Source organism: Mesoplodon bidens (genome assembly GCF_964165515.1).
Source record: "Mesoplodon bidens genome assembly, chromosome: 2".
Classification (NCBI taxonomy): Eukaryota; Metazoa; Chordata; class Mammalia; order Artiodactyla; family Ziphiidae; genus Mesoplodon; species Mesoplodon bidens.
In genome coordinates this window covers 176,955,586-176,978,948 of record NC_138177.1, presented here as the reverse complement: position 1 = coordinate 176,978,948, position 23,363 = coordinate 176,955,586, and the positions used below count along the sequence as shown (strand labels likewise).

General features: G+C 47.7%; 1 protein-coding gene across 1 annotated transcript in view; it reads right to left on the bottom strand.

Moving 5' to 3' along the window:
- Window positions 1-4,958: 4,958 nt before the first annotated feature.
- LRRC38 (leucine rich repeat containing 38) overlaps window positions 4,959-23,363 on the bottom strand; it is a gene marked incomplete at both ends in the record, with an annotated part of 33,010 nt that continues 14,605 nt past the window's right edge. Inside the window, one exon of the mRNA XM_081224010.1 lies at window positions 4,959-5,212. Coding sequence (XP_081080136.1) covers window positions 4,959-5,212 — 254 coding nt within the window. The remainder of the gene's footprint in view (window positions 5,213-23,363) is intronic.

The window sequence follows — 23,363 nt, the reverse complement described above, 5'->3', positions numbered from 1 at the left end:
GGGCGTACAGTGGTCAGAACACAAAGCCTACTCCATCACTAACTAGCTTTGTCCCACCAGGTAAGTTATTCCCAAGACCAAATCAGATCTCTCAACGACCACATGGAGGTGATGGATCCATAAAGGTGAGACAATAATGGTACCCGCCTGTAATAGTTTATTTTACATGTCAAGTTGGCTGGGCCATGGTGCCAAGACATGAGGTCAAACATTATTCTGGATGTTTCTATGAGGGTGTTTTTAGATTAAACTCACATTTCAATCAGTGGACTTTGAGTAAAGCAGATTGCCCTCCATAATGTGGGTGGGCCTCATCTAATAAGTTGAAGGCCTTAATAGAATAAAAGACTGACTGCCCCTGGGGAAGAGGGTGTGTGCAGCAGATGCCTCCAGACTTGAACTGCTACACTGGCTCTTCCCTGGGTCTCCAGCCTGCTGGCCCATCCTGCAGATTGTGGACTTGTGAGCCTCCACAATCACATGAGCCAATTCCTTAAAATAAATCATATATATATATATATATATATATATATATATATATATATATATATATATACATCCTATTGGAGAACCCTGACGAATATACTACCTTACAGGGGTGAGTTGTACAAAGGGCTTGGTTCAGCACCTAGCATGGACAGTGCTCTCGATACACATAAATTATTATTATAACCGAGAGCACAGCTTTGGAGTCCAACGGCCACAAATCTGTTCTGGCTCTTCCATGTCCTGTCATCCACCACCTTCTCTGAGCTTTGGTTTCCTCACCTATGAAACTGAGAAATGGAATATTGCCTGCCATATCAGTAAACAAAGGAGGCACAGTCATCAGTGATTGTAGCCACTGCCGATGGTGAGCCGGTGAGCCCTGACGGAACTCAAGAAGGAAAAGAATACCTGCTATCTAGTAGCCATCAGACTGCAGCCACTCCCCCTCGGTGAGCCCGGAGGAAACACAGGGTATGAAAACACAGGATACTGGCCCCAGATAGGTGAGGTGCATATCAAAGGAATCATTTCAGTAAGCCCAGACTCTTGCATCTTCCCATATATAGAAAAGCACTAAATTCCTTGAGAGGTCTGGTTTTCTTTAATTAACAATAATCTTTTGACGTTCAGACTACCTACCCTTTGTTGCAAAATTCCTATGTATCCTAGCTCCCCACCGTTGCCTCCTCGGAGCAGTTCTCAGGGCTACTTGAGATGCCGCCTCGTCGGCTTGAAGTCCTAAAAATTCCCACTGAATAAAACATAACTCTCAGTTTTTAGGTTGTGCAGTTTTTTTCAGTCGACAAAATGAGGATGATAGCAGCTCTCCACTTGAGTCGGGAGGATGCTTAAGCAGAGCTCAGGTTTGTAGAGTTTCTAGCACTGTGCCTGGAATTCACTTGTTTGCTCTTTCACCCCACATGCATACTGGTTGTGCCACTACTGTTCAAACGCTGGAGACACAAAGGGCCTGAGTTCCTGCCCTTGGGGAGCTCATGTTCTAGTCCAGAAAAGGTAGACAATAAACAAGTAAACGAACAGGTGGGATAACTTCACACCAGGGTACATGCTGTGCAAAAAATAATACAGGATGGCGTGATGAGAGTGGCTCTGAGGAGGTGACACTCGAGACCCAAATGACACTAGTGGAGATCTGGGAGAGGGGAATGTCCGGCGCAGAGGAGGCCCTCAACCGGTATGCAGCATTACCACTGTTGTTAATAACAACTTGAGGTGCTACAGCAACAGAGAGCACTAAATCATCGCCTGCTGCTTGTGCAATGTCACTTCTCAAAGGCGTTTCCCCAGTTGAGCTGTGGCTCCTGGTCAGTATATTTCCTTGGGTTTGACCACAGATGTCCCTAAGGTCCCCATGTCCCCAGTGTTTCATGGGAACTTTATATCCAGGAGATGACTGTTTCAACTGCCAATACTTGAAAACTCTTCTTCTTCCCTCAGATCATGTTCTTTTCAAAACTCTAGGTTGCAGTCCACAGAAATGATGGTTAATTGGCACCCAGCAAGGCTTGGGGCCCCTCCCTTGCTCACTCATTCACTCAGTAAATGACCACCGGCCCCTACACTCTGCAGGGTGTGTGTCTTCCGAGCAAAGAGCTGAGCCTGCTGACCACAATGAATCACTTGAAGTGGACCGAAGGATTAAAATAGACTCATTAAGAGGGAATTCATCTATCAGAACCTATTATAACAAGGGTCTAGTGCTGTTTCCACAACTTGGGGTACCACCTCCCTAGGATTCTGGGAGAAACACAGTGTGCCTTTGGTGGGGGCCCAGTTGGATCCAGGGCCTTTAGTTGTGTCCCTGGTAGGATGCTCCCGGGAATGGCGATTGGAGACTGTGATGACAGATCGCAATTCCAACCCCACACAAATCTCAGCTGAGTCTGTGGCCAGGCTGGGGAGGTGCTGGTGTTAGATTGTTTCGTGTCCTCTGAGCCCTCGGCCCCCTACCCCATGGTCTTTTCTATCTCCCCTATGATGGCCCAACATCAGTGCAGTTCTCTCTCCTGATTGAAAACGGTCTCCAGAAACCTTCATTCACGATAAGGTACAAATGATGACTGGAGCCTTTCGACAGGAATTCGAGCAGCACCTAACGGTTCCTGATGACCAATTTGTTTGCTTATATTGTTTCCTCAATGGAAGCGTTACCTGCACTGAGGGTGGGGCCCACGGAGGGTGCCATGGAGTCTGGGAAGATGCTGGCCCACTTCTCCATTTGCCCAGCGACTCTGAGAAGACAGTCCCTCTGAGCCAGGGGTCTCCTCCACTGGAGCCAGCAATGCTGGGGGCTGAAGAGGGTGAAGAGGAGAGAGAAGAGTAGAGACAGAGAGTGGAAGAGGAGGAAAGGAGACAAGGGGAGAGGGAAGCAAGGAGGTAAGAGAAGGAGGCAGGATTCAGCTCAGAACGACCCAATCAGAGGCCCCCGAGTGACAGCTGATTTTATGCATCAATTTGACTGGGTCATAGGGTGCCCAGTTATTTGGTTAAACATTCTTTCTGGGTGTGTCTGTGAGGGTGTTTCTGGATGAGATTAGGATTTGAATCTGTAGACTGAGTAAAGCAGATCTCCCTCCCCAAAGTGGGTGGGCAGCACTGAATCCATGGGGGCCTGAATAGAACAAAAAGACAGAGAAAGGAGGAATTTCTCTCTCTCTCTCTCTGTCTCCATCTCCATCTCCCTCTCCATCTCTCCCTCCCTCTCCCTCCCCCCTCCCTCTCCCTCTGCCTGACTACTTGAGCTGAGTTTTCTCCTGCCCTCAAACTAGAACTTAACCATTGCCTCTCCTGGCTATCAGGCCTTTGGACTCAGACCAGAACTGCACCACCAGCATTCCTTGGGCCTCCAGCTAGCTGACTGCAGACTGTGGGACTTCTCAGTTCCCATAACTGCCTGAGCCAATTCCTTATAATGCAGATAGATGGATAGACAGACAGAGCTCCTATTGATTCTGTTTCTCTAGAGAGCCCTGCCTAATACACCCATCCATCCACTCTTGACTGGTTCCTCCCACTTACTCTTGTCACAAGGCCTCAGTTATCTCCTTCGTGGCGCTTATCACTACCTGCAATTATAGTTTTGTTTACTTTTTGTTTTATATTCCACCCATAAGATTATTGAGGCCCAAGCAAGCCAGGGCCCCACCTTCCTTCTGGAAGGTGTACCCACAATTCCTGGACCAGGGCACTTAGCAAGCACTCAGTAATTCTTTGTGGAGGCAAAGATGCAAGAGAGCAATGAGGAAGAAACATAAGGAATATATTATGGGAAACAATGGAGAGATGCTTCCCCAAATATTCCAGGAGCTTCTCACCAGCCCCTCGTCTAAGTGTCAGTCCCCAGCAAGGTCCGACGCTGCTGATACCCATCATCTTGCATCAACCTGCTGGGTGCATGGCATTGTTTCATACTGTCTCTGAACCAAAGTGCTGCAGTCCACATCCTGGAAAACACTGCCTGGCACAGCCTATGCTCCAAAGAATGTCACACACACCCTAAGGCCACTGATGGAGGTTTAACAGAAGCCAAGTCCCAGGTTTTTTTGTTTTTTGGGTTTTTTTTTTTTAACATGTTATTGGTCCGATATAACCTGCTTTTTGGAATCCTGGCCTCCAGGAAAGTTTATCACAAGTTCTGGAGATGACAAGTCTGGAACGGTGCCAGCACAGAGAATGAACAGGCGTTATTCAGTTGAGGAGGAGGTGGTGCGGCAAGATGGAAACAACTTGGCTGTGCTTCAGAGGGAAGAGTGACTCTCAGCAGAGGCCATCACAACTGTACAAAAACGACTGTTCTTGCTTTACCAGTTGCTACCTCTTAGGATAAGGATCAGGGTTTGAGTTCTGTCAACAAATGTTTTTCTGACCCGCTCACCAAAATATAACAACAAACACCCTTTGGCCAGGTCTTAGCCTTTTCCTCGGTGCCATTTTAGCCAGATGTGGGGTTGTTCTCTGCGTAACACCCTAAGGTGGCCTAGGTCTATTCCAGAAGGGGCAAAAGTCCTGCTCCCATGGAGACGGACCTGAACTCCAATCCCCACTGTCTGGGCTGCCGCCTCTCAGGAGGAAGGAGAAGCTGCCTGGTCCTGCGGTCCAGGTCAGAGAAATGGACGGCACAAAGCCATCTTTGCAGGTGAGAGCCGCCAGTCTTCACATCCCCTGCGCTGTTTTCAGCTGTCACCTCTGAAACCTGACTCGGTCATCTTCTCCCCACACGCACCTCGAGCCGAGAGGCAGGCTCTCCTCGGGGAATCCTTCCTGGGCTCCTTCGCTCTGCAGATTCTAAACTCTGAGATCAGAGGTCTCAGCGGGTGCGCCCACGGGGCAAGGCTCAGAACAGGTGCTGCTCTGGTCACTGATGGTCAATTCTTCTCCGTTTTCAGCGTTTCCCTCGGAGGAGAGCCACCGGCTGGGGTTCTGGAGAGAGAGGAAGGGGTGCCGGTGGCTCAGTCGTCCTCATCCTCCTCTTCGTCCTCAGCGTCTTTGTTGGGGGCGCACCTCTGGAAGCACTGCACCACGGTGGCCAGAAAGAAGCTGGAGATGATGGCGGCGATGGACACAGCCACACCGGAGAAGATGATGATGAACAGGTCTGTGAGCGAGAGGCTGAACTTGCACTCGCTGAAGCTGGCCTCCGACAGCTCTTGCAGGAATATCCTCCTGTTCTCCACGGGCAGGGAGCACTGGATTTCGTCAAGGCCTGTGAGAAAGGCAGGCAGAATGAGAGAGAGGCTTAGGCTGCAGCCCAGGATTGCCTACAAGTTAGCAAGGTGAGTGCTTACCAGGTGCAAAGCAGGCGCGTGCCCCCGAACACAAAAGGGGGAAAAAGTTGACTTCAATGCAATTTAAACGTTTGCAAAAAGCCTCGGGGGAATCACATGGAAGAAACTAGAATGTGCTGGTCTCCCTTACTTTAAGGTGTGGCACTCCTGATTTTGAATCACTCAAGGTGGTGACGGAAGGGAGCATAATCTTTTTAGGGTTTAGAAGCTCTGTAGACCGTAATCCAGATCTGGTAATACCCAGCGCCCTCGGGGCAGAGGGCGGGGCAAGGCTGTGGGATGCGGAGGGGCGGTGCCAACCAATGGCAGTACCCTCCGGTTTGTAAGGCAGCTTCCCAAGAAGAATGCCAGCCTCCTCTCCACTGCCACCCAGGAGAAACTGAACAGAGGATCAGTGCAGTGCTGTAGAAACTCCACTCACTACCCTAGAAGGGTTTTCCCTTGGCAGGAGTGGGGAAAATAAATATGTAGTTATGATGCTTGCATGAGCTCCTCTGTGCTTTAGAATCACCTGAAGACTATAGTGAAATCCAGATTCTAGGCTCCGCCCCCTGGAGAATCCAATTCAGCAGGCTGCACTGGGACCCGAGCCTCTACATTTTTAAAATCCAAGTGATTCTGATGCTGCTGGGCCACGAGGCACACGTGAGAAACATTATCTTTTAGCCGGTGAGAGAGACTGAGGGGTTTGAGAGAAGTTCCTGGGACACCCACCCCTCTACAACCAGAAGAGCCCTTGTAAACTCTGTTTTATATGTTGGGGTTCCCTTTAAGATCTCACTTGAAAAGTGTTTGGCTAATTTAAAAAGAAGTTTCAAATCCACAGGTCAAAAAAAAATGTTACATCTGGGTATGTGCTGAGACAGTGCTTCATAGCAACAGCATTAAATGCAATCTAGAGCTTATCATGGGCCAGGCACTGTTCTAAGCACTTCACACATAATAAATTGTTTAATCCGCACAACACCGTGAGATAGGTCCTGCCATCATCCCCATTTTACAGATGAGGAAACAGGCTCAGAGAGGTAAAGTAATTTGTCCAAAGTGGCACAGCTAGTAAGTGGCCTAGCTTGGACTCTAACTCAAACAATTTGCCTCCAGAGACCTGGCCTGCAGCCACTGTGCCTCCAAAAGGAACAGAAAGCAGGTGTGGGGCTGGAGAGGAAAGCCAGGAAGAGAGGGGCCAGGGGCACAGGAAGCCAACGCTGTCTTCCCATGGCTGCCACCAAGAGGAGTGGTGGTGACAGCAGCTGTCGGTCACCTGGGGGTGAGGGACATGTTCCTAGTGTAATGGATTTATGGCATGTTAGAGATACCACTGTATGACTGCTCCTTTATCAGTTAGCTGTTCCTCTCGGGATACCCCATCTGCCATCAAGTGAAATGGGAGGGCAGCTACGAGAATTGCAGGCTGGTGAATTTAACCTCTTCTACTTACTCGTAGGAGCCTAAAGCTGAGGCTTGCCTGGGACAAAGGACCATCTGTAGATAGGGTGTCAGCTAAGGTCTAAAGGATGAGATGGAAGCAGTTATGGAAGAACAGTCCAGGTAGAGAAGAAGGAAGCTGGCAAAGAACTCGGAGTTCGGGGAACCGTGCAGCTGGGGCATCAGAGTGAGACAAGTGAGCTCACTTGAGTGAGCTCATTCAGCATGAGCTGGGGTGGGAGAGATGGGCATGTGCTGAGATGAAGCCCCTGAGAACAGGGGTCTTCAAATAATTACTATGAAGAAAGGCCCACCTCCACCCCCAATCCTGTTATGGACTGGATGGTATCTCCCCCCACCCCAAATTCATATGTTGAAGCCCTAACCCCCAGTGTGACTATATTTGGACATAGGGTCTCTAGGGAGGTAATTAAGGTTAAATGGGGTCATAAGGGTGGGGCCCTGATCAATAGGACTGGTGTCTTTACAAGAAGAGGAAGAGATAACAGAGAGCTCTCTCTTTCTCTCTGTGTGTGCACAGAGGAAAGGCCATGTGAAGAAACAGCGAGAAGGTGGCCATCTGCAAGCCAGGAAAAAAGGTCTCAGCAGAAACCAAGCCTGTGCACACCTTGGTCTTGGACTTCTAGCCTCTGGAACTGTGATAAAATAAATTTCTGCTGTTTAAGCCACCCAATCTGTGGTATTTTGTTATGGCAACCCTAGTAGACTAAAAACAATCCTCACTGGACAAGAACAAAAGATACAGACTTTGTTAGTATTAAGCTCTAAAGACTGCTCGTTATCAAGCATAATCTGCACATCCTGATGGATATACAATATGAACTACATACAAAGTCAAGGTACTGTCATAATTTCACAAACTTTGAATATGAGAAAATGAATGATATTAAAATGCATAAAAAGGTCAGACCTGTTTTTGATCTGGAAGAGGAGAGAAAAATAAAGTAATAATACCTAATATTCATATTTCACTTACTACATGCAAGCACTGTTCTAAGTTCTATATGCACATTAACTCTTAATTCTCACAACAACTATTATTACACCCATTTCATGAATGAGAAAACTGAAGCACAGAGAATTTACACACCTTGCCTTCAGCAACACAGCTTCACAGGAATGTGAAGACACCGTTTTGACATTAAGCTCACCTGCCTGCAATTTCTGTTTATCTTTGGTGTCCTTTCAGTTCTCAGGAAACCTTCAATTATTCCCTTTTTCAGTGCTTCCTGGTTTCAGATAGCTGCCTTCAACCCATAGCCAGCATAATCTGAAAGTCAGAATGATTCCTCACACCTCACTAATTAGCTGGTTTCTGTTCTGCAAAGAGCAGCCCTGCTAATTGCACAGCAATCCTGCCACCACCCTTTGGGTCTTTATTGTGTATCTTTCCTTCTAGCTCAGAAACAGAAGGTGGAGGAAGAATGACTGAGCTTCCTCCTTCCTTCTGTCCTGACCCATCTTTTATGCAGTCTATAGCCACCCCACTGATGCTCTTCTCCCCATGGGAACTGTTGCTTAGCAACCATACTCACATTCCCTCCTCTCCCTGAATGGATGCCTACCTTAGATATCCAAGGAATTAGCTGGACCAAAGCTCTGCAGCTTTCTCCAGTTTACACTTGACTACGTTTTTGACTATTTCTTTTCTTAAGCCAAACTTTTGTTTACTTCTGAGCATTTTAAATGCATTTGAACAGAACAGGAGAGATTTATGAAGAGTTATTGTGGGTTTCCCTTGCAGACATGATTTTTTCAATGGAAAAGCAGGAAAATCAACTGACCTGCCTCTTCTTAACATCCACCCCACCCCTCCCCGTCAGCCAAAGATGTTACAAAAATAAAAAAGATGGACACCGATGGACACCACTGGACTACGTGACGCTCAGGCAGTTTCTAAAACGAAGATAATATTTGCCATTTTCAAACCCGTAACAGGTCATTATTACCGAGAGAAAAGGTCTAGAAGTCAGTTTTTCAATGAGCTGTATTAACTAGCAAACACCACCCCAACAAAACAACACAAGCCCACAGAGTCCGCCATTTAAATCCAACCTTTGCTGGCCACGACTCCTGAAGTCGATTCTGATTTCTACGGTGCTCTTTGTCCCTTGAGATTACCCCTGGCATTTTTACAAAGCGACACTTTTAGAAACTGTCATCTCACATTTCTCTGTGGCTAGAGGAAACAGGCTTGCTTGAAAAGCACCACACACAAGCCCATCAGGAGTGGGAGGCTCTGGACCCACGATCAATGGAGCCGTCACAAGATACACTGACTTAATGGGTTTTCGTAGCTCACAAAGGGCAGAGAAATGAGTCAGCAGGACCCAGCAGAGGGCGGCAGGGCACCGCTGCCAGCTGCTCTAAGGACACAGTCAAGGCCGACGGCAGAACTCAGGAGTTGGAGTAATCTGACTTTGGGGTCCCCAGTTCTCTCCTGCAGGAGCTACCCTAAGACCAGGGTTTCTCAACCTCGGCACTACCAACATTCGGGCCCGGATAATTCTTTGAGGTAGGAGGCTGTCCTACATACTGCAGGATGTTTATCATTATCCCTGTCCTCTACCCACGAGATGCCCGTAGCATCCCCACCCAGTGTGACAATCAATAATGTCTACAGACAGTGCCACATGTCCCCAGGAGGAGGTCGGGGAACGAGAGAGAATTCCCCGGTTGAGAACCGCTGCTTTAGACTGAAATGCTCAGCTAAGCAGGTAAGCTTCTAAGGCAGGGCTGCTCTTGGCTACTAGGCAGACATTTAGTTGTTAAATGGCTTTTAAATTCATGCATTAAACAAAATGGGTAAGGCTTAATGTTAGATACCAAAGAAAGAAAAGAAAGGAGAGAGAGAAAGAAAGGACAAAAGAAAGAAGGCAGGAAGGGGGGGAGTGAGGGAGGGAGGGAGGGAAAGAGGGAGGAGAAAAAAAGAGGAAGACACAGTCCTGGCCTCAAGGAACTTAGGTCTAATAGGGGCAGCAGGACACAAGCATAAATAGTGACATTTTAGGAGCGAGAGTGAGAAGTCGCACAAGAGGTCCAGTGAAAGCCGGAGAGAAGTTGCGAGGAGAGTGCGGGGTAGGGGTCTCTGCGGGGGAGGCCCGGAGGGACAGAGGGAGGATGGGTGGTCGTGAGCACGTGGAGGGGAGCAGGGGAGGCCATGTGATGTCCCTACTTGATTTGGAATGTCCTCCCTCCTTTTCTGAGCCCACCTCCTCAGCTGTCTGAGTTAAGAATAGTGAACAAGAACCAGTATTTATGGGGCACTTCATGTGTGCCAGGCCCTGCTCTTAGGGCTTGATACACATTAGCTCACTGAATCCTCAGGCCAACCCAAAGAGGAGCCTCTAGTCATCCCCACTTTACAGATGTTCAAACTGAGACACAGAGAAGTCAAGTGACTTGCCCAAGGCCACACCGCCAGGAAACAGACAGAGCCTAGACTGACACCAGCCACTGTGTGGTCCCACCCACTTTCCCGGGGAAGGGAGACCTAAGGCTGCACCAGCCCCACCAGTGCCTCAGAACAAGTTCCCTCCTCCAAGCAGCGCCTTTTTTTTTTTTTTAATGGTGTAGAGCATTCCTTTCCTTTTTTTTTTTTAACATCTTTATTGGAGTATAATTGCTTTACAATGGTGTGTTAGTTTCTGCTTTATAACAAAGTGAATCAGCTATACGTATACATATATTCCCATATCTCCTCCCCCTTGCATTTCCCTCCCACCCTCCCTATCCCACCCCTCTAGGTGGTCACAAAGCACCGAGCTGATCTCCCTGTGCTATGTGGCTGCTTCCCACTAGCTATCTATTTTATGTTTGGTAATGTATATATGTCCATGCAACTCTCTCGCTTTGTCACAGCTTACCCTTCCCCCTCCCCATATCCTCAAGTCCATTCTCAAGTAGGTCTGCATCTTTATTCCTGTCCTGCCCCTAGGTTCTTCATGGCCATTTTTTTTTTGAGATTCCATATATATGTGTTAGCATACGGTATTTGTCTTTCTCTTTCTGACTTACTTCACTCTGTATGACAGACTCTAGGTCCATCCACCTCACTACAAATAACTCAATTTCATTTCTTCTTATGGCTGAGTAATATTCCACTGTATATATGTGCCACATCTTCTTTATCCATTCATCTGTCGATGGACACTTAGGTTGCTTCCATGTCCAGGCTATTGTAAATAGAGCTGCAATGAACATCATGCATGACTCTTTTTGTATTATGGTTTTCTCAGGGTATATGCCCAGTAGTGGGATTGCTGGGTCATATGGTAGTTCTATTTGTAGTTTTTTAAGGAACCTCCATACTGTTCTCCATAGTGGCTATATCAGTTTACATTCCCACCAACAGTGCAAGGGGTTCCCTTTTCTCCACAACCTCTCCAGCATTTATTGTTTGTAGATTTTTTCATTATGGCCATTGTGACTGGTGTGAGGTGATACCTCATTGTAGTTTTGACTTGCATTTCTCTAATGATTAGGGATGTTCAGCAACCTTTCATGTGTTTGTAGTCAATCTGTATATCTTCTTTGGAGAAATGCCTATTTAGGTCTTCTGCCCATTTTTGAATTGGGTTGTTTGTTTTTTAGATATTGAGCTGCATGAGCTGCTTGTAAATTTTGGAGATTAATCCTTTGTCAGTTGCTTCATTTGCAAATATGTCCTCCCATTCTGAGGGTTGTCTTTTCGTCTTGTTTATGGTTTCCTTGGCTGTGCAAAAGCTTTTAAGTTTCTTTAGGTCCCATTTGTTTATTTTTGTTTTCATTTCCATTTCTCTAGCAGGTGAGTCAAAAGGGATCTTGCTGTGATTTATGTCATGGAGTGTTCTGCCTATGTTCTCCTCTAAGAGTTTTATAGTGTCTGGACTTATATTTAGGTCTTTAATCCATTTGGAATGTATTTTTGTGTATGGTGGTAGGGAGCGTTCTAATTTCATTGTTTTACATGTAGCTGTCCAGTTTTCCCAGCACCACTTATTGAAGAGGCTGTCTTTTCTCCATTGTATATTCTTGCCTCCTTTATCAAAATAAGGTGACCATATGCGCATGGGTTTACCTCTGAGCTTTCTATCCTATTCCATTGATCTATATTCCTGTTTCTGTGCCAGTACCATACTGTCTTGATTACTGTAGCTTTGTAGTATATTCTGAAGTCCAGGAGCCTGATTCTTCCAGCTCCGTTTTTCTTTCTCAAGATTGCTTTGGCTATTTGGGATCTTTTGTGTTTCCATACAAATTATGCAATTTTTGGTTCTAGTTCTGTGAAAAATGCCATGGGTAGTTTGATAGGGATTGCACTGAATCTGTAGATTGCTTCGGGTAGTATAGTCATTTTTCACAATGTTGATTCTTCCAATCCAAGAACATGGTATATCTCTCCATCTGTTGCTTTCATCTTTAATTTCTTTCATCAGTGTCTTATAGTTTTCTGCATACAGGTTTTTGTCTCCTTAGGTAGGTTTATTCCTAGGTATTTTATTCTTTTTGTGCAATGGTCTTTTAAAGAGATGTTCTGGAACTCTCCAGCAACCCTCCTAGTCCCCAGGCCCTGACCTGGCATAGCCTGGAAAGGTCAAGGTGCTGGCATAGCCTCTCCCTGGTCAGGAGAAGTGCTCCGTGGATACTGTGAAGTGCAGATGTGGAGGGAAACCATCCTGTGAGTGTTCGAACAGACCCCCGGGGGGGCCCTGGCTCTACCTCCTGATATCCTATGACCCTGGCTGAGGCCCTGTCTCCCCATGCACTGCCTTGTGATGATGTTGTGAGCATGTAATGAGGGGATATCTGAAAAGCTCTTACCAGGGTGCCTGGCCACCATTCAAGCTTGAAAAAGCCACTGTTAGTATCATTCAGATGTTCAAGGTTTCAAATTGTGTGCAGGCCTGACTCCAGGTATCTGATGAGGGTGCCTTTGTTAGTCAGGGTTCTCCAAAGAAACAGAACCAATAGGATGAGTATACACGGAGATACTTATTATAAGGAATTGGCTCATGGAACTATGGAGCTGACAAGTCCCAAGATCTGCAGTCGGGAAGCTGGAGACCCAGGACAGCTGGTGGTATAGTTACAGTACGAATGCCCACTGGCTCAGGACCCAGGGAGGGCCAGTGTTACAGTTCTATCCGAAGGCAAGAAGGAACTGATGTCCCAGCCCTAGGCAGTCATGCAGGAGGGGTTCCCCCCTACTCGAAGGAGGGTCAGCCTTTTTGCTCTAATCAGGCCTTTAACTGATTAGATGAGGTCCACCCACATTAGGAAATGTCATCTGCTTTACTCAGTCTACTGATTCAAGTGTTAATTCCATCCCCAAACACCCTCACAGACACACCCAGAATAATGTCTGACCAAATATCAGGGCACCCACGACCCAGTCAAGTTGACACATAAAATCAACCATCACAGTGCTCTTTACACTTTCAGCAGCAGCAGGAGAGATGCTTCTCTAATTACATTAGGATGAGGCAGAAATTTAAATGAAACTCCCCTTTCCTCTACTTGCTCAAGACATCTGAGATAGGGAGGTGGAACTCGTTAAGGATTTGCAATGCCAGAAAGATCTGCATGTCCAGAGTCATCCTGACTACAGAGCCGGTGGAGGCTCCTTCTCTGCTCTTCCTCTGTCTCCTCCCTCCTCCTCCTCCCTTCCCTTTCCTTCTCTGTCTTATTCTTTGTATTTTTAAAATTTTGGTAAAATATGCATAACATAATGGTTATCATTTTAACTATTTTTAAGTGTATAAATTCATTGGCATGAAGTACATATACCATGATGTACGACCATCACCACTATTTATTTCCAAAACTTTTTCATCCCCCAAACTCTGTACCCATTAAACAGTAACTCCCCTTGCCTCATTCCCAGCCCCTGGTGACCACTCCCTACCTTTCTGTCTCCATGAATTGCCTACTCATATAAGTAGAATCATACAATATTTGTCATTTTGTGACTGGCTTATCTCACCTAGCATAATGTCTGCGATGTCCAGCCATGTTGTAGCATGTATCAGAAGTTCCTTCTTTTTTTTTTTTTTTTGTGGTACGTGGGCCTCTCACTGTTGTGGCCTCTCCTGTTGCGGAGCACAGGCTCCAGACACACAGGCTCAGCGGCCATGGCTCACGGGCCCAGCCGCTCTGCGGCATGTAGGATCTTATCGGACAGGGGCACGAACCCACGTCCCCCACATTGGCAGGCAGACTCTCAACCACTGCGCCACCAGGGAAGCCCCAGAAGTTCCTTATTTTTTAAGGCTGAATAATATTCCATTGTATGGTGACACCACATTTTGTTTATCCATTCATTACTGATGGGCACTTGGGTTGTCTCCACCTTTTGGCTATTGTAAATAATGCTTCTATAAACCTTGGCATACAATAGACTTGTTGAAGTCTCTGCTTTCATTCTTTTAGGTACATAACTGAGAAGTGGAATTGAGGGATCATATTGTAATTCTACATTTAATTTTTTGATGAACCACCATAGTGATTTCCGCTATGGCTACACAGTTTATACTCCCATAAACAGTGCACAAGGGGGGTCTTCCCTGGTGGTGCAGTGGATGAGACTCCGCACTCCCAATTCAGGGGGGCCCGGGTTCGATCCCTGGTCAGGGAACTAGATCCCACATGCATGCCGCAACTAGGAGTTTGCATGTCACAACTAAGGAGCCTGTGTGCCGCAACTAAGGAGCTGGTGAGCTGCATCTAAGGAGCCCACGAGCCACAGTTAAGGAGTCCACCTGCCACAACTAAGGAGCCCATGTGCTGCAACTAAGGAGCTGGTGAGCCGCAACTAAGGAGCCCTGGAGCTGCAACTAGGGAGCCCGCCTGCCACAACTAAGACCCGGCACAACCCAAAAAATAAAAATAAATAAATAAATATTTTTAAAAAACAAAAATAGTGCACAGGGGTTCCAATTTCTCTATATCCTTGCCCACACGTGTTATTTTACATTTAAAAAAATGGCCATCCTAATGGAAGTGAAGTAGTATTCATTATCTTGGTGGTTTTGATTTGCATTTCTCTACTGACTAGTGATATCCAGCATCCTTTCATGTGTTTATTGGCCTGCTCCTTCTTTTTAAATGAAGGCCATAGTCTCCTAAACAGCCTGCATGGGGCATTTCATCAAGGATTAGCAGCCATGTTGCAAAAGGTTGGTCCCAGGTAAGTCAAACCTGGGTAGAAAACAGGGCTGAGAAACCCTGGGGGAGACCCAGAGGCACACTGGGCAGATTTCTGAAAAGGAAGACTAGGCATATCTCCCAATCCAGTATCATTCACCTACTACTTCCTGCACCTTCATCCATGCCCTAAGCTGGGAAGAATGTGTGTGCAGGGGGTGGGTAGCATTTATTGAGCACATGTTATGTTCTGATGCAGTGCACACCCCTTAACACGTCATTTATAGCTGACCTCCATCTGGGAGGTGAGCGGCATTATCCTCAATTCATAGCTGAGGAAGTGGGTCTCAGAACTCTTTGGCAATTCACGTACTGTTAAATAGGGAAGCCCAAATTCAAACCATCCTCTCACTTTGTTTTACTCCAAAGCCTGTGTTTTTCCCGTCACTCTATGTTGTCTGTAATGCTGAAGAAAGTGACATCCTCAGCCTCGGGAAATTAATAATCTGACAGAGGAGCCCAAACTAAAATACATCAAGCAATGGGGAAGGAAGACAATATATGATTAAGAATCGACTTTGGGCTTTACAAATTCAGAGAATGAAGAGCCAGGTGTGTGGAAGGTCTGGTAATACTCATCCACATTTATGGAATGAACACATACCTTTGAGTTCAGGGGATTACTGGGGAGGGATGAGAAAGGCATTGCATGCAAGAGGCCCGGGTGGAATCTGGAAGTGTGGGTGAGAATGACATTAGAGGCGCCCTCCTGGGCTAGAATAGCAGCCCCCAAATACAATATCTCCCCAAATGGCTGCCACTGGCTGATGTCCAGTGGCTGCGTGTGGAGTCGATGGAGCATCATTGCCAGGATCTGAGAATCTGGATTAAGGGATTAAAGGATGGCAACCCTGAGCCAGGCTCAGATTGCAAAAGTTTTTTTTTTTTTTTTGTCAAAGCAACAATAGTGGTCTTTTATCTTAAGAATCTAAAAAAACATTCAAATCAGCAGATAAGGCAATGTTGTCACATGGAGACAACTGTCAGGCTGCCCTAATGAGACAGGACACATGCTGTGAGCCTGCTCACTCATTCATGTCACCTGCTGGCCCCTGTGCAGGCATGTGAGTTTGTAACCCCCTGGGGCAGTGGGTTTCTGCCTGTCCTGCATCCCAGAGGCAGCCAGGGACTGCAAGGCATGGGCATAAGTTTAGGGTAAGACCATCCGCCTGTGACTAAGATCTCTCGGAAGCCTAGAGTCTACAGCTATGATCCTCAGGCTTTTGACTTTTACATAATGGTAAAAAAATTTTTAAAAATAAGAAATAGAGGAGACTGACACAGGGCTGCAGCTGATAATTCTTCTCAGGACATTAAACACACACACGCCATCATCATTTTATAAAAGAGAGAACATTGGTACACCATTAAAGTTAAGAAAGGCAGGATAACAGCAAATCAGTTAATACATTGGCCTTAAAAAACACTCCCCACAGTGCCCTCATTCCTCTCATTTTGCCTGGAAAAAAATGACCACTGATAAAGGGCCACATTTGGGAAGCATCATCATATTCCGTACTTTCTATCCCACCTGGAACAAGAGCCCGGGGACGGTTTCCTTATTCTACAAGACCAGAGATACAGCTGCAAACTACAGCTCCAGGCCCAAATGACCCTTCCTTCCCTCTCCCATATGTATTTGTAAATAAAGTCTTACTGGAACACAGCCAGACCCCCTGGTTTACACATTATCTAAGGCTGCTTTCGAGCTACAATGGCAAATTTGAGTGGTTGCAAGAGATTCTATGGCTCACGAGGCCTAAAATATTTACTATCCAGCCCTTCATAGAAAGTTTGCCAACTCCTGTTCAAAACTCAATCCAGGAAACACCTCCTCTGGGAAGCCTGCCCTGATTGCTTCCTGTGTTCCCCCTTCCCCTGAATCAGACCCCTCCGTTCTTGGCCCCCCACACCTCCTCCAAAAAAGTCAACTCCTCCATGGGGTGGCCTGTGTCTCTCACATCTGCAGACACAGCTGCCAGCTCAGGGCCTGGCACACAGCACACGAACATCAGGAAAACTGGGAAAATCTAAAACAACTCAGAAATATCTGGGTGAGAAGGATCCTGGTGCATGGTTCCCAGCCGGGGTGCTGCAGGTGGGCTAGGGTTCCGTAAGCAAGGACTAGTTGTCAAAAGGCCAATCAGTCACTTGTTTGTGAGAAGGCCGCAGGGCTATTTACTCAAACATGCAATTTGGTAGACAAAATCTTTCAAACTCAGGGTCTGGAAACATTAATACAGTAAGTTCATATACCTTGCAGCTCGCTAGGAGGAGGAAGAAGCCGTATGTATTTCTCCCATGCTTTTCCCTCTTGGGAGGTGGAAACGTTCACCGCTTTTTTTTTTTTTTTTTTTTCAGTACGCGGGCCTCTCACTGTTGTGGCCTCTCCCAATGTGGAGCACAGGCTCCGGACGCGCAGGTTCAGTGGCCATGGCTCACGGGCCCAGCCACTCCGCGGCATGTGGGATCTTCCTGGCCCGGGGCACGAACCTGTGTTCCCTGCGTTGGCAGGCGGACTCTCAACCACTGCGCCACCAGGGAAGCCCATTCACCGCTCTTTGGACACAGGTGGAGCAGAACAAAGAAGCTCCACAAACAGTGAGGGCAAATCAGTTAACCCCCTGCAGCCTTACCACATGTTGGATAGTCTTCTAAGCATTGCACTGTCTACACTCCTCTAATCCATAAAACAAGCTCTGTGGCTAGTACTATAGTGACCCCGGTCAGCAGACAAAGAAACTGAACGCTACTTCTGTTACCTGCTTCCGGTTCTCCAGCTGAGAAATGATGGAGCCAGGATTTGGAGTCAGGCGGTCTGACTCCAGAGCCTATGCTGTTAGCCATTACCCTCCCCTATTGTCTTAAAAATGCTTGCACAAGTAATTGTGGGGATACTGAGACCCAGTGAGTCACAGACTTAAGCCAAAGCTGCACAGGATACTTGTAAACCCAGTTTGGAACCCACGTCACCTCCAGTGGCGGCCCAAGCCCAGAGTACTCCGCGGGGAGAGGTCATTCTAAAGGATCTGGGTGTTGCCGTATTTCCTAGGACTGCAATAACGAATAATCACAAACCAGGTGGCTTAAGACAAATTCGTTCTCTCGTAGTTGCTGAGGCCGGAAGTCCAAAATTAAAGTGCCAGAGGGCCAGGCTCCCTCTGAGGGCTCGAGGGGAGGATCCTTCCTGGCCTCTTCCAGCTCCTGGTGGCTTGTGGCATTCCTTGGCTTATAGCAGCATCACTCCGATCTCTGCCTCTGTCTTCATGTGGCTTTCTGCTCTGTATCTCTTTCATATCTCTCTCTTTCTCTTACAAGGACACCTGTCATTGGATTTAGGGCCCAGCCTAAATCCAGGATGATCTCACCTCGAGATCCTTAACTCAGTTATATGGACAGACTCTTTTTCCAAATGAGGTCACCTTCATAGGTTCCAGGCATTAGGGCTTGGACATATCCCTTTGAAGGATGCAATTCAACCCAGTCCAGGTGTCTTACGTGTAACAGTCATTTTTCATCCTTCAGCTTCTCACCTCCATCTCTCCTCATTTGGGGTCAGCTCCCAGATTTCATTTTGGGCAATCACCTCTCACCCCGTGGGTACCTCTAGTGCGACTTTCTTCAAATGCATGGCCCCTCACCAGAGTCTCTCTGTCCCAGTACACTGAATCTTGAGTGGACTGACCAAAAAGTATGGCCAGAGCCCGTTCAATCCAGCCTGCCCCGGAGAACTCCTCAACTGGTGTTTGCTTTCCTGACTCCCAGGCTGCCTCATTCTTTTCTGAGCCTGCTTCCCCAGCTTTCTCTTCAGTTCTGTGAATGACCTGACATACCTGCAATGAGTCCTTTTCTTGCTTACATTAACCAGAGTTGGCTTCTGTTGTTTACAGTCAAGAGGCCCAATTAACCAATGGATTATATGAAAACAGAGTCAGGTCAGCCCCTGTTCCACAGTCACACATCATCTCACTCTGCTCTGCTGTCCCACAAAACCACGTGTTTGGTGGTTCCAGGCTCTCGAGGAAGTGTAATTGATTCTGTGCAATCCATCTCCCCTCCTAGGGAGACAACTCAGCGAACAGGCACGACTGATGGGGAGCTGAGTTCCTACCTGCTGTCTTGTTAGGGGTCTTCCTCCAGCACAGACTGACCTTCCACTAAAACAAAGTGGGCTCTGGCTCGTTTGGGTCCAGGCGTAATGTGGTTCACTGCTCCTTTGCTTCAGAACCACCTCTTTCTTTTCCACCAGGCACACTCCGAAGACATGGGCCGTTCCTTGTGCAGAGGGTGGCTTGGCTGCCTGCCTGCTGTTGCCCTTCCTGGTCCTCTCCCCTTGACTGATGACTTCTCCCTGGCAGCTGACACCTGAGCCAGAGAGGGCGAATTGCTGCCACTCTCCCGAAATAGATGGTGACACAGCAGAAGGCAGAGTAAGATTTATCTCTCGCCCATGCCAACAAACAGGGCTGCAGCCAGAGGCTCTCTTGGGGCCTTTCCCCTGATCTGGCCTCTTGGGAACTGCCTAATGACAGGCTCTCCTAAGCGCTTTTTGTCATTAAAAAATATATTTCTGCTTTCCTAATTCCACTAATTATGCAAAGCCTCTGTATACACTGAAACAATAGAAGTAAACAAAAAGAAGCGGGATAAAAGAACTCACAAATGCATGTTTAACACACTGGCTTACACCTTGTTAGATTTTTTCTTCTGTGTGTGCATGTACATAAATCCCCAGAGTAGAAATACACTCCACCACTCTGGTGGATAACCATTCTGGGAACATCTTTCATTCCACCAATATAATTATCAAACATCATTTGTAATGGCTACAAGGTATTTTATTGTGCAGATGAGCCGTGATTTACTTGCCCAATCACTGAATATTTCCAGTTTTTTTCTTACTAGAAGCAAAGCTGCTATGAGTACCATGTACCCATTTTAAGTTATTTCCCCAAGACACATTCTGCCAAGTGGGAGGTTGTGTGAGAGTCCCTGAACTCACGCCCACAATGGATTTTGTCACTTTTTCATCTTTGCCCACCTGATAAGCCATAAAAGTGCACACTGGTGATTGAATTTACATTTCTCTGATGACCAGGAGAGCTGACCATTGTATGGTGTGCTCACCACCCACTTGGAGTTGTTTTTCTGTAAAGTGCCTGCCCAAGACCTGTGCTAAGAGCTTCTCAAGCCTTACCAAGGTATGAGAAGGCCCTGATGACAAGAATCACTGGGGAGAGAGTCAGGCTGACCCCTCCACCCAGCTCACTGCTGGAGCTACAACTCCCAGGGAAGGGGTTTCCCTGTCCCACACCCGGGAGGAAGGACATCGTCCAGGACCACTGCTGTCGGTCCCATTGCTCTTGGCCAGAGTTCTCCACTGCCTCTTCCACTCTCCTCTTCTGCTCATTACAGTAAGAGGGCTCAGCCTGGGCTGGTGAAACACCCAGCCAGGCCCTCCCTGCCAGCCTTCCAGAACCCAAACCCAAAGGACCAGGAAAAAGCAGCAGCTTTGGTTCTTTTACACGCACAGCCAGACTTTCAGCCTCCTGGTTTCACAGCATCATACAAAGTTAGACTTGAAGGTGCCTTGGACAGCTAATACCCCTCCCCAACCTCTCTCCTTTACTTTACAGATGAGAGGCCCAGAGAAGTTTGGCAACTTGTCTAAGGTCACATGGAGTCTAGACAGAACCCAGGTCTCCTGACTCCCCGTTTAGTACTCTTTTGAGGCATCAGGTTCTTAGTTCACTACAAGCACCTGCAGTTGCATGTGCTGTGGCCCCTGCTGCAGCCACTTCGTGCTACACGGGAAGACTGCACGAGGGGGCATTGCAGATGGCAGGCAGGGCTTGCTCATGCTTCTGGGGAGCAGGATGCCGGGGAACACCAGCTCTCATGTTTCATAGTGCTGACCTTTGCTCGCTACCACCACTTTCATTAAGTATCACCACATAGGGGAAAATTCCCAGTTCTCCTCACTGTATCAGCCAGCAGATACTTCATCTGATTATGTAATCAGCTGATTTCTACTAGAGGAAGACGCATCTGCAGCATTGGGTCAAGGGCTCCTGCTTGGTCCTGGCTCCGCAGAGCATGTCCTGTAGAAAGGGCAGCACAGAAGAGTGGGTCCTGCACCAGGGTTGAGACTTGTCTCTGCTGTCCTCAACTCCAGCCTGACTCCCACCCCGAACCTCAGGACACTGATATTAGTCACACACACAAGCATGGAAAACTGACTGACTCACAATGCGGTTCTCCCAGACTGTCCTCCCCCAGTAAGAAATGAGCAGAGATGATCCTGACAGCTTACACTTTTATTCTCTGGGAAGCTTGCAAGCATTGCCACTATCACCACCACTGCCATCATCTTGACCACCACCATTGCTACATCCACCATCTCTGCCGTGATGCCCACCTCGGCCAAGTCCACCATTTCCAAAATGATGCCCACTCCCCCATGTCCTCCACCTCCACCCTGAGGACCACCTCCTCATGTCCACCATCTCTACCTCCCCCATGTCCACCATCTCCACCCTGATGCCCACCTCCCCACGTCCGCCATCTCCACCTTGATGCCCACCTCCCCACATCCGCCATCTCAACCCTGATGCCCGCCTCACCATGTCCGTCATCTCCACCCTGATGCCCACCTCCACTATTTCTACCACCATCACCACCAGTGTTGCCACCTCCATCATCCATTACAGACATTTGTTACAAGTTGGGCCCTGGGCTGAGGATACCAACCGTGTCTAGTTATTATAACTGATGAACTGGTTAGAACCTTCCAGCAAGGCCAGCATGAGGAAGTCTAAGACTGGCCTCGTGAGTCTGGTACCTCTCACTACTCATGGTGATTGATGCTCCATACTGCTCAGAGACACCCACTGGGCCTCCCTCCTTAGACCTGCCCCTCTGAGCACCCAGTGTCCCAAGTTAATCTCTGTCAGTGGGCTCACTGGCCAGCTGGAAGAAGTGGTCCTGGGGGTGGGGAGGGGTGTGTGTGTTAAGCAGGCCTCCTCAGATTTCACTGTGGAGATGACGTTCTATGGGGAAGTAATATTTATTGAAACTCATCATTTGCCAGGAACTATGATAAGTACTTCACCATTACCGTGTCATTTAATCCTCTTTCTCCACAGACCTTTTGAAGAGTGGTTCTCATCTGAGGGTGATTTTGCCTCTCAGTGGGCATTTGACGATGTCTGGAGATATTTTTGGTTCTCACACTAGGTGGGGTGCTACTGGCATCTACTGGGTAGAAGGAGGGATGTTACTAAACACCCAACAGTGCCAGGGTGACCCCCAAAGCGAAGAATTAGCCAGCCCATAATGCCAGTAATGCCGAGGCTGGGATGCCTGCTTTGGAGGATTTTTTTTTTTTTTTTTTTTTTTGCGGCATGCGGGCCTCTCACTGTTGTGGCCTCTTCCGTTGCAGAGCACAGGCTCCGGACGCGCAGGTTCAGTGGCCATGGCTCACGGGCCCAGCCGCTCCGCGGCATGTGGGATCTCCCCCGGACCGGGGCACGAACCTGTGTCCCCTGCACTGGCAGGCGGACTCCCAACCACTGCACCCGTGGGGAAGCCCAGAGGATATTTTTGTAGTCGCATTTTTCTAATATAAATTTTGTGGTAAAATTTGCCATCTTAACCATTTTCAAGTGTGCAGTTCTGTGGCATAAAGTACATTCACATTGCTGTGCAGCTATCACCACCGTCCATCTCTAGAACTCTTTTCATTCTGCAAAACTAAATCCCTGTTCCCATTAAACACGAATCCTCCATTCTTCCCTCCTCCCAGACCCTGGCAACCACAGTTCTGTGTCTATGAATTTGCCTCTTCCAAGGTGCCTCAGATAAGTGGGACCATACAGTATTTGTCCTTTTATGCCTGGCCCCTTTCACTTAGCCTCATGTTCTCAGGTTCATCCATGTTGCAGTGTGTATCAGAATTTCCTTCCTTTTAAGGCTGAATAATCTTCTGTTGTATGGATGGACCACATTTTGTTTATCATTCATCCATCGATGGACACTTGTGTTGCTCTCACCTTTTGGCTATTGTGAATAATGCTGCTACGAACACGGGTGCAAATGTGGGGTAGGTTTTAGATGCAGAGACCGGGGCTCTAAGAAGCTGTGTGACTTACCTGAAGTCATACGACTCGTCTGTGAGGGTCTGGACTTAAGGGCAGGCCTGGCTGTCACCACAGCCCATCCTCTCTCCATGACACCACGGTGCCCTCAGTCTTGATCAGGCTCACTCACATATGCGTCGTTGGTTGGACTTCACTTGCCTGCCTCTCTCTGGAGTGCCCTGGCGGCTGCCCCATCTGTGCTGCTCGTGACAACCACTCCAGGACGTCTTCCCGCGAGTGGTGGCACTCCCCTCTCAACCCATAAAGCTCCCTCTATACCCCGGATGGCTCCGAAACAATT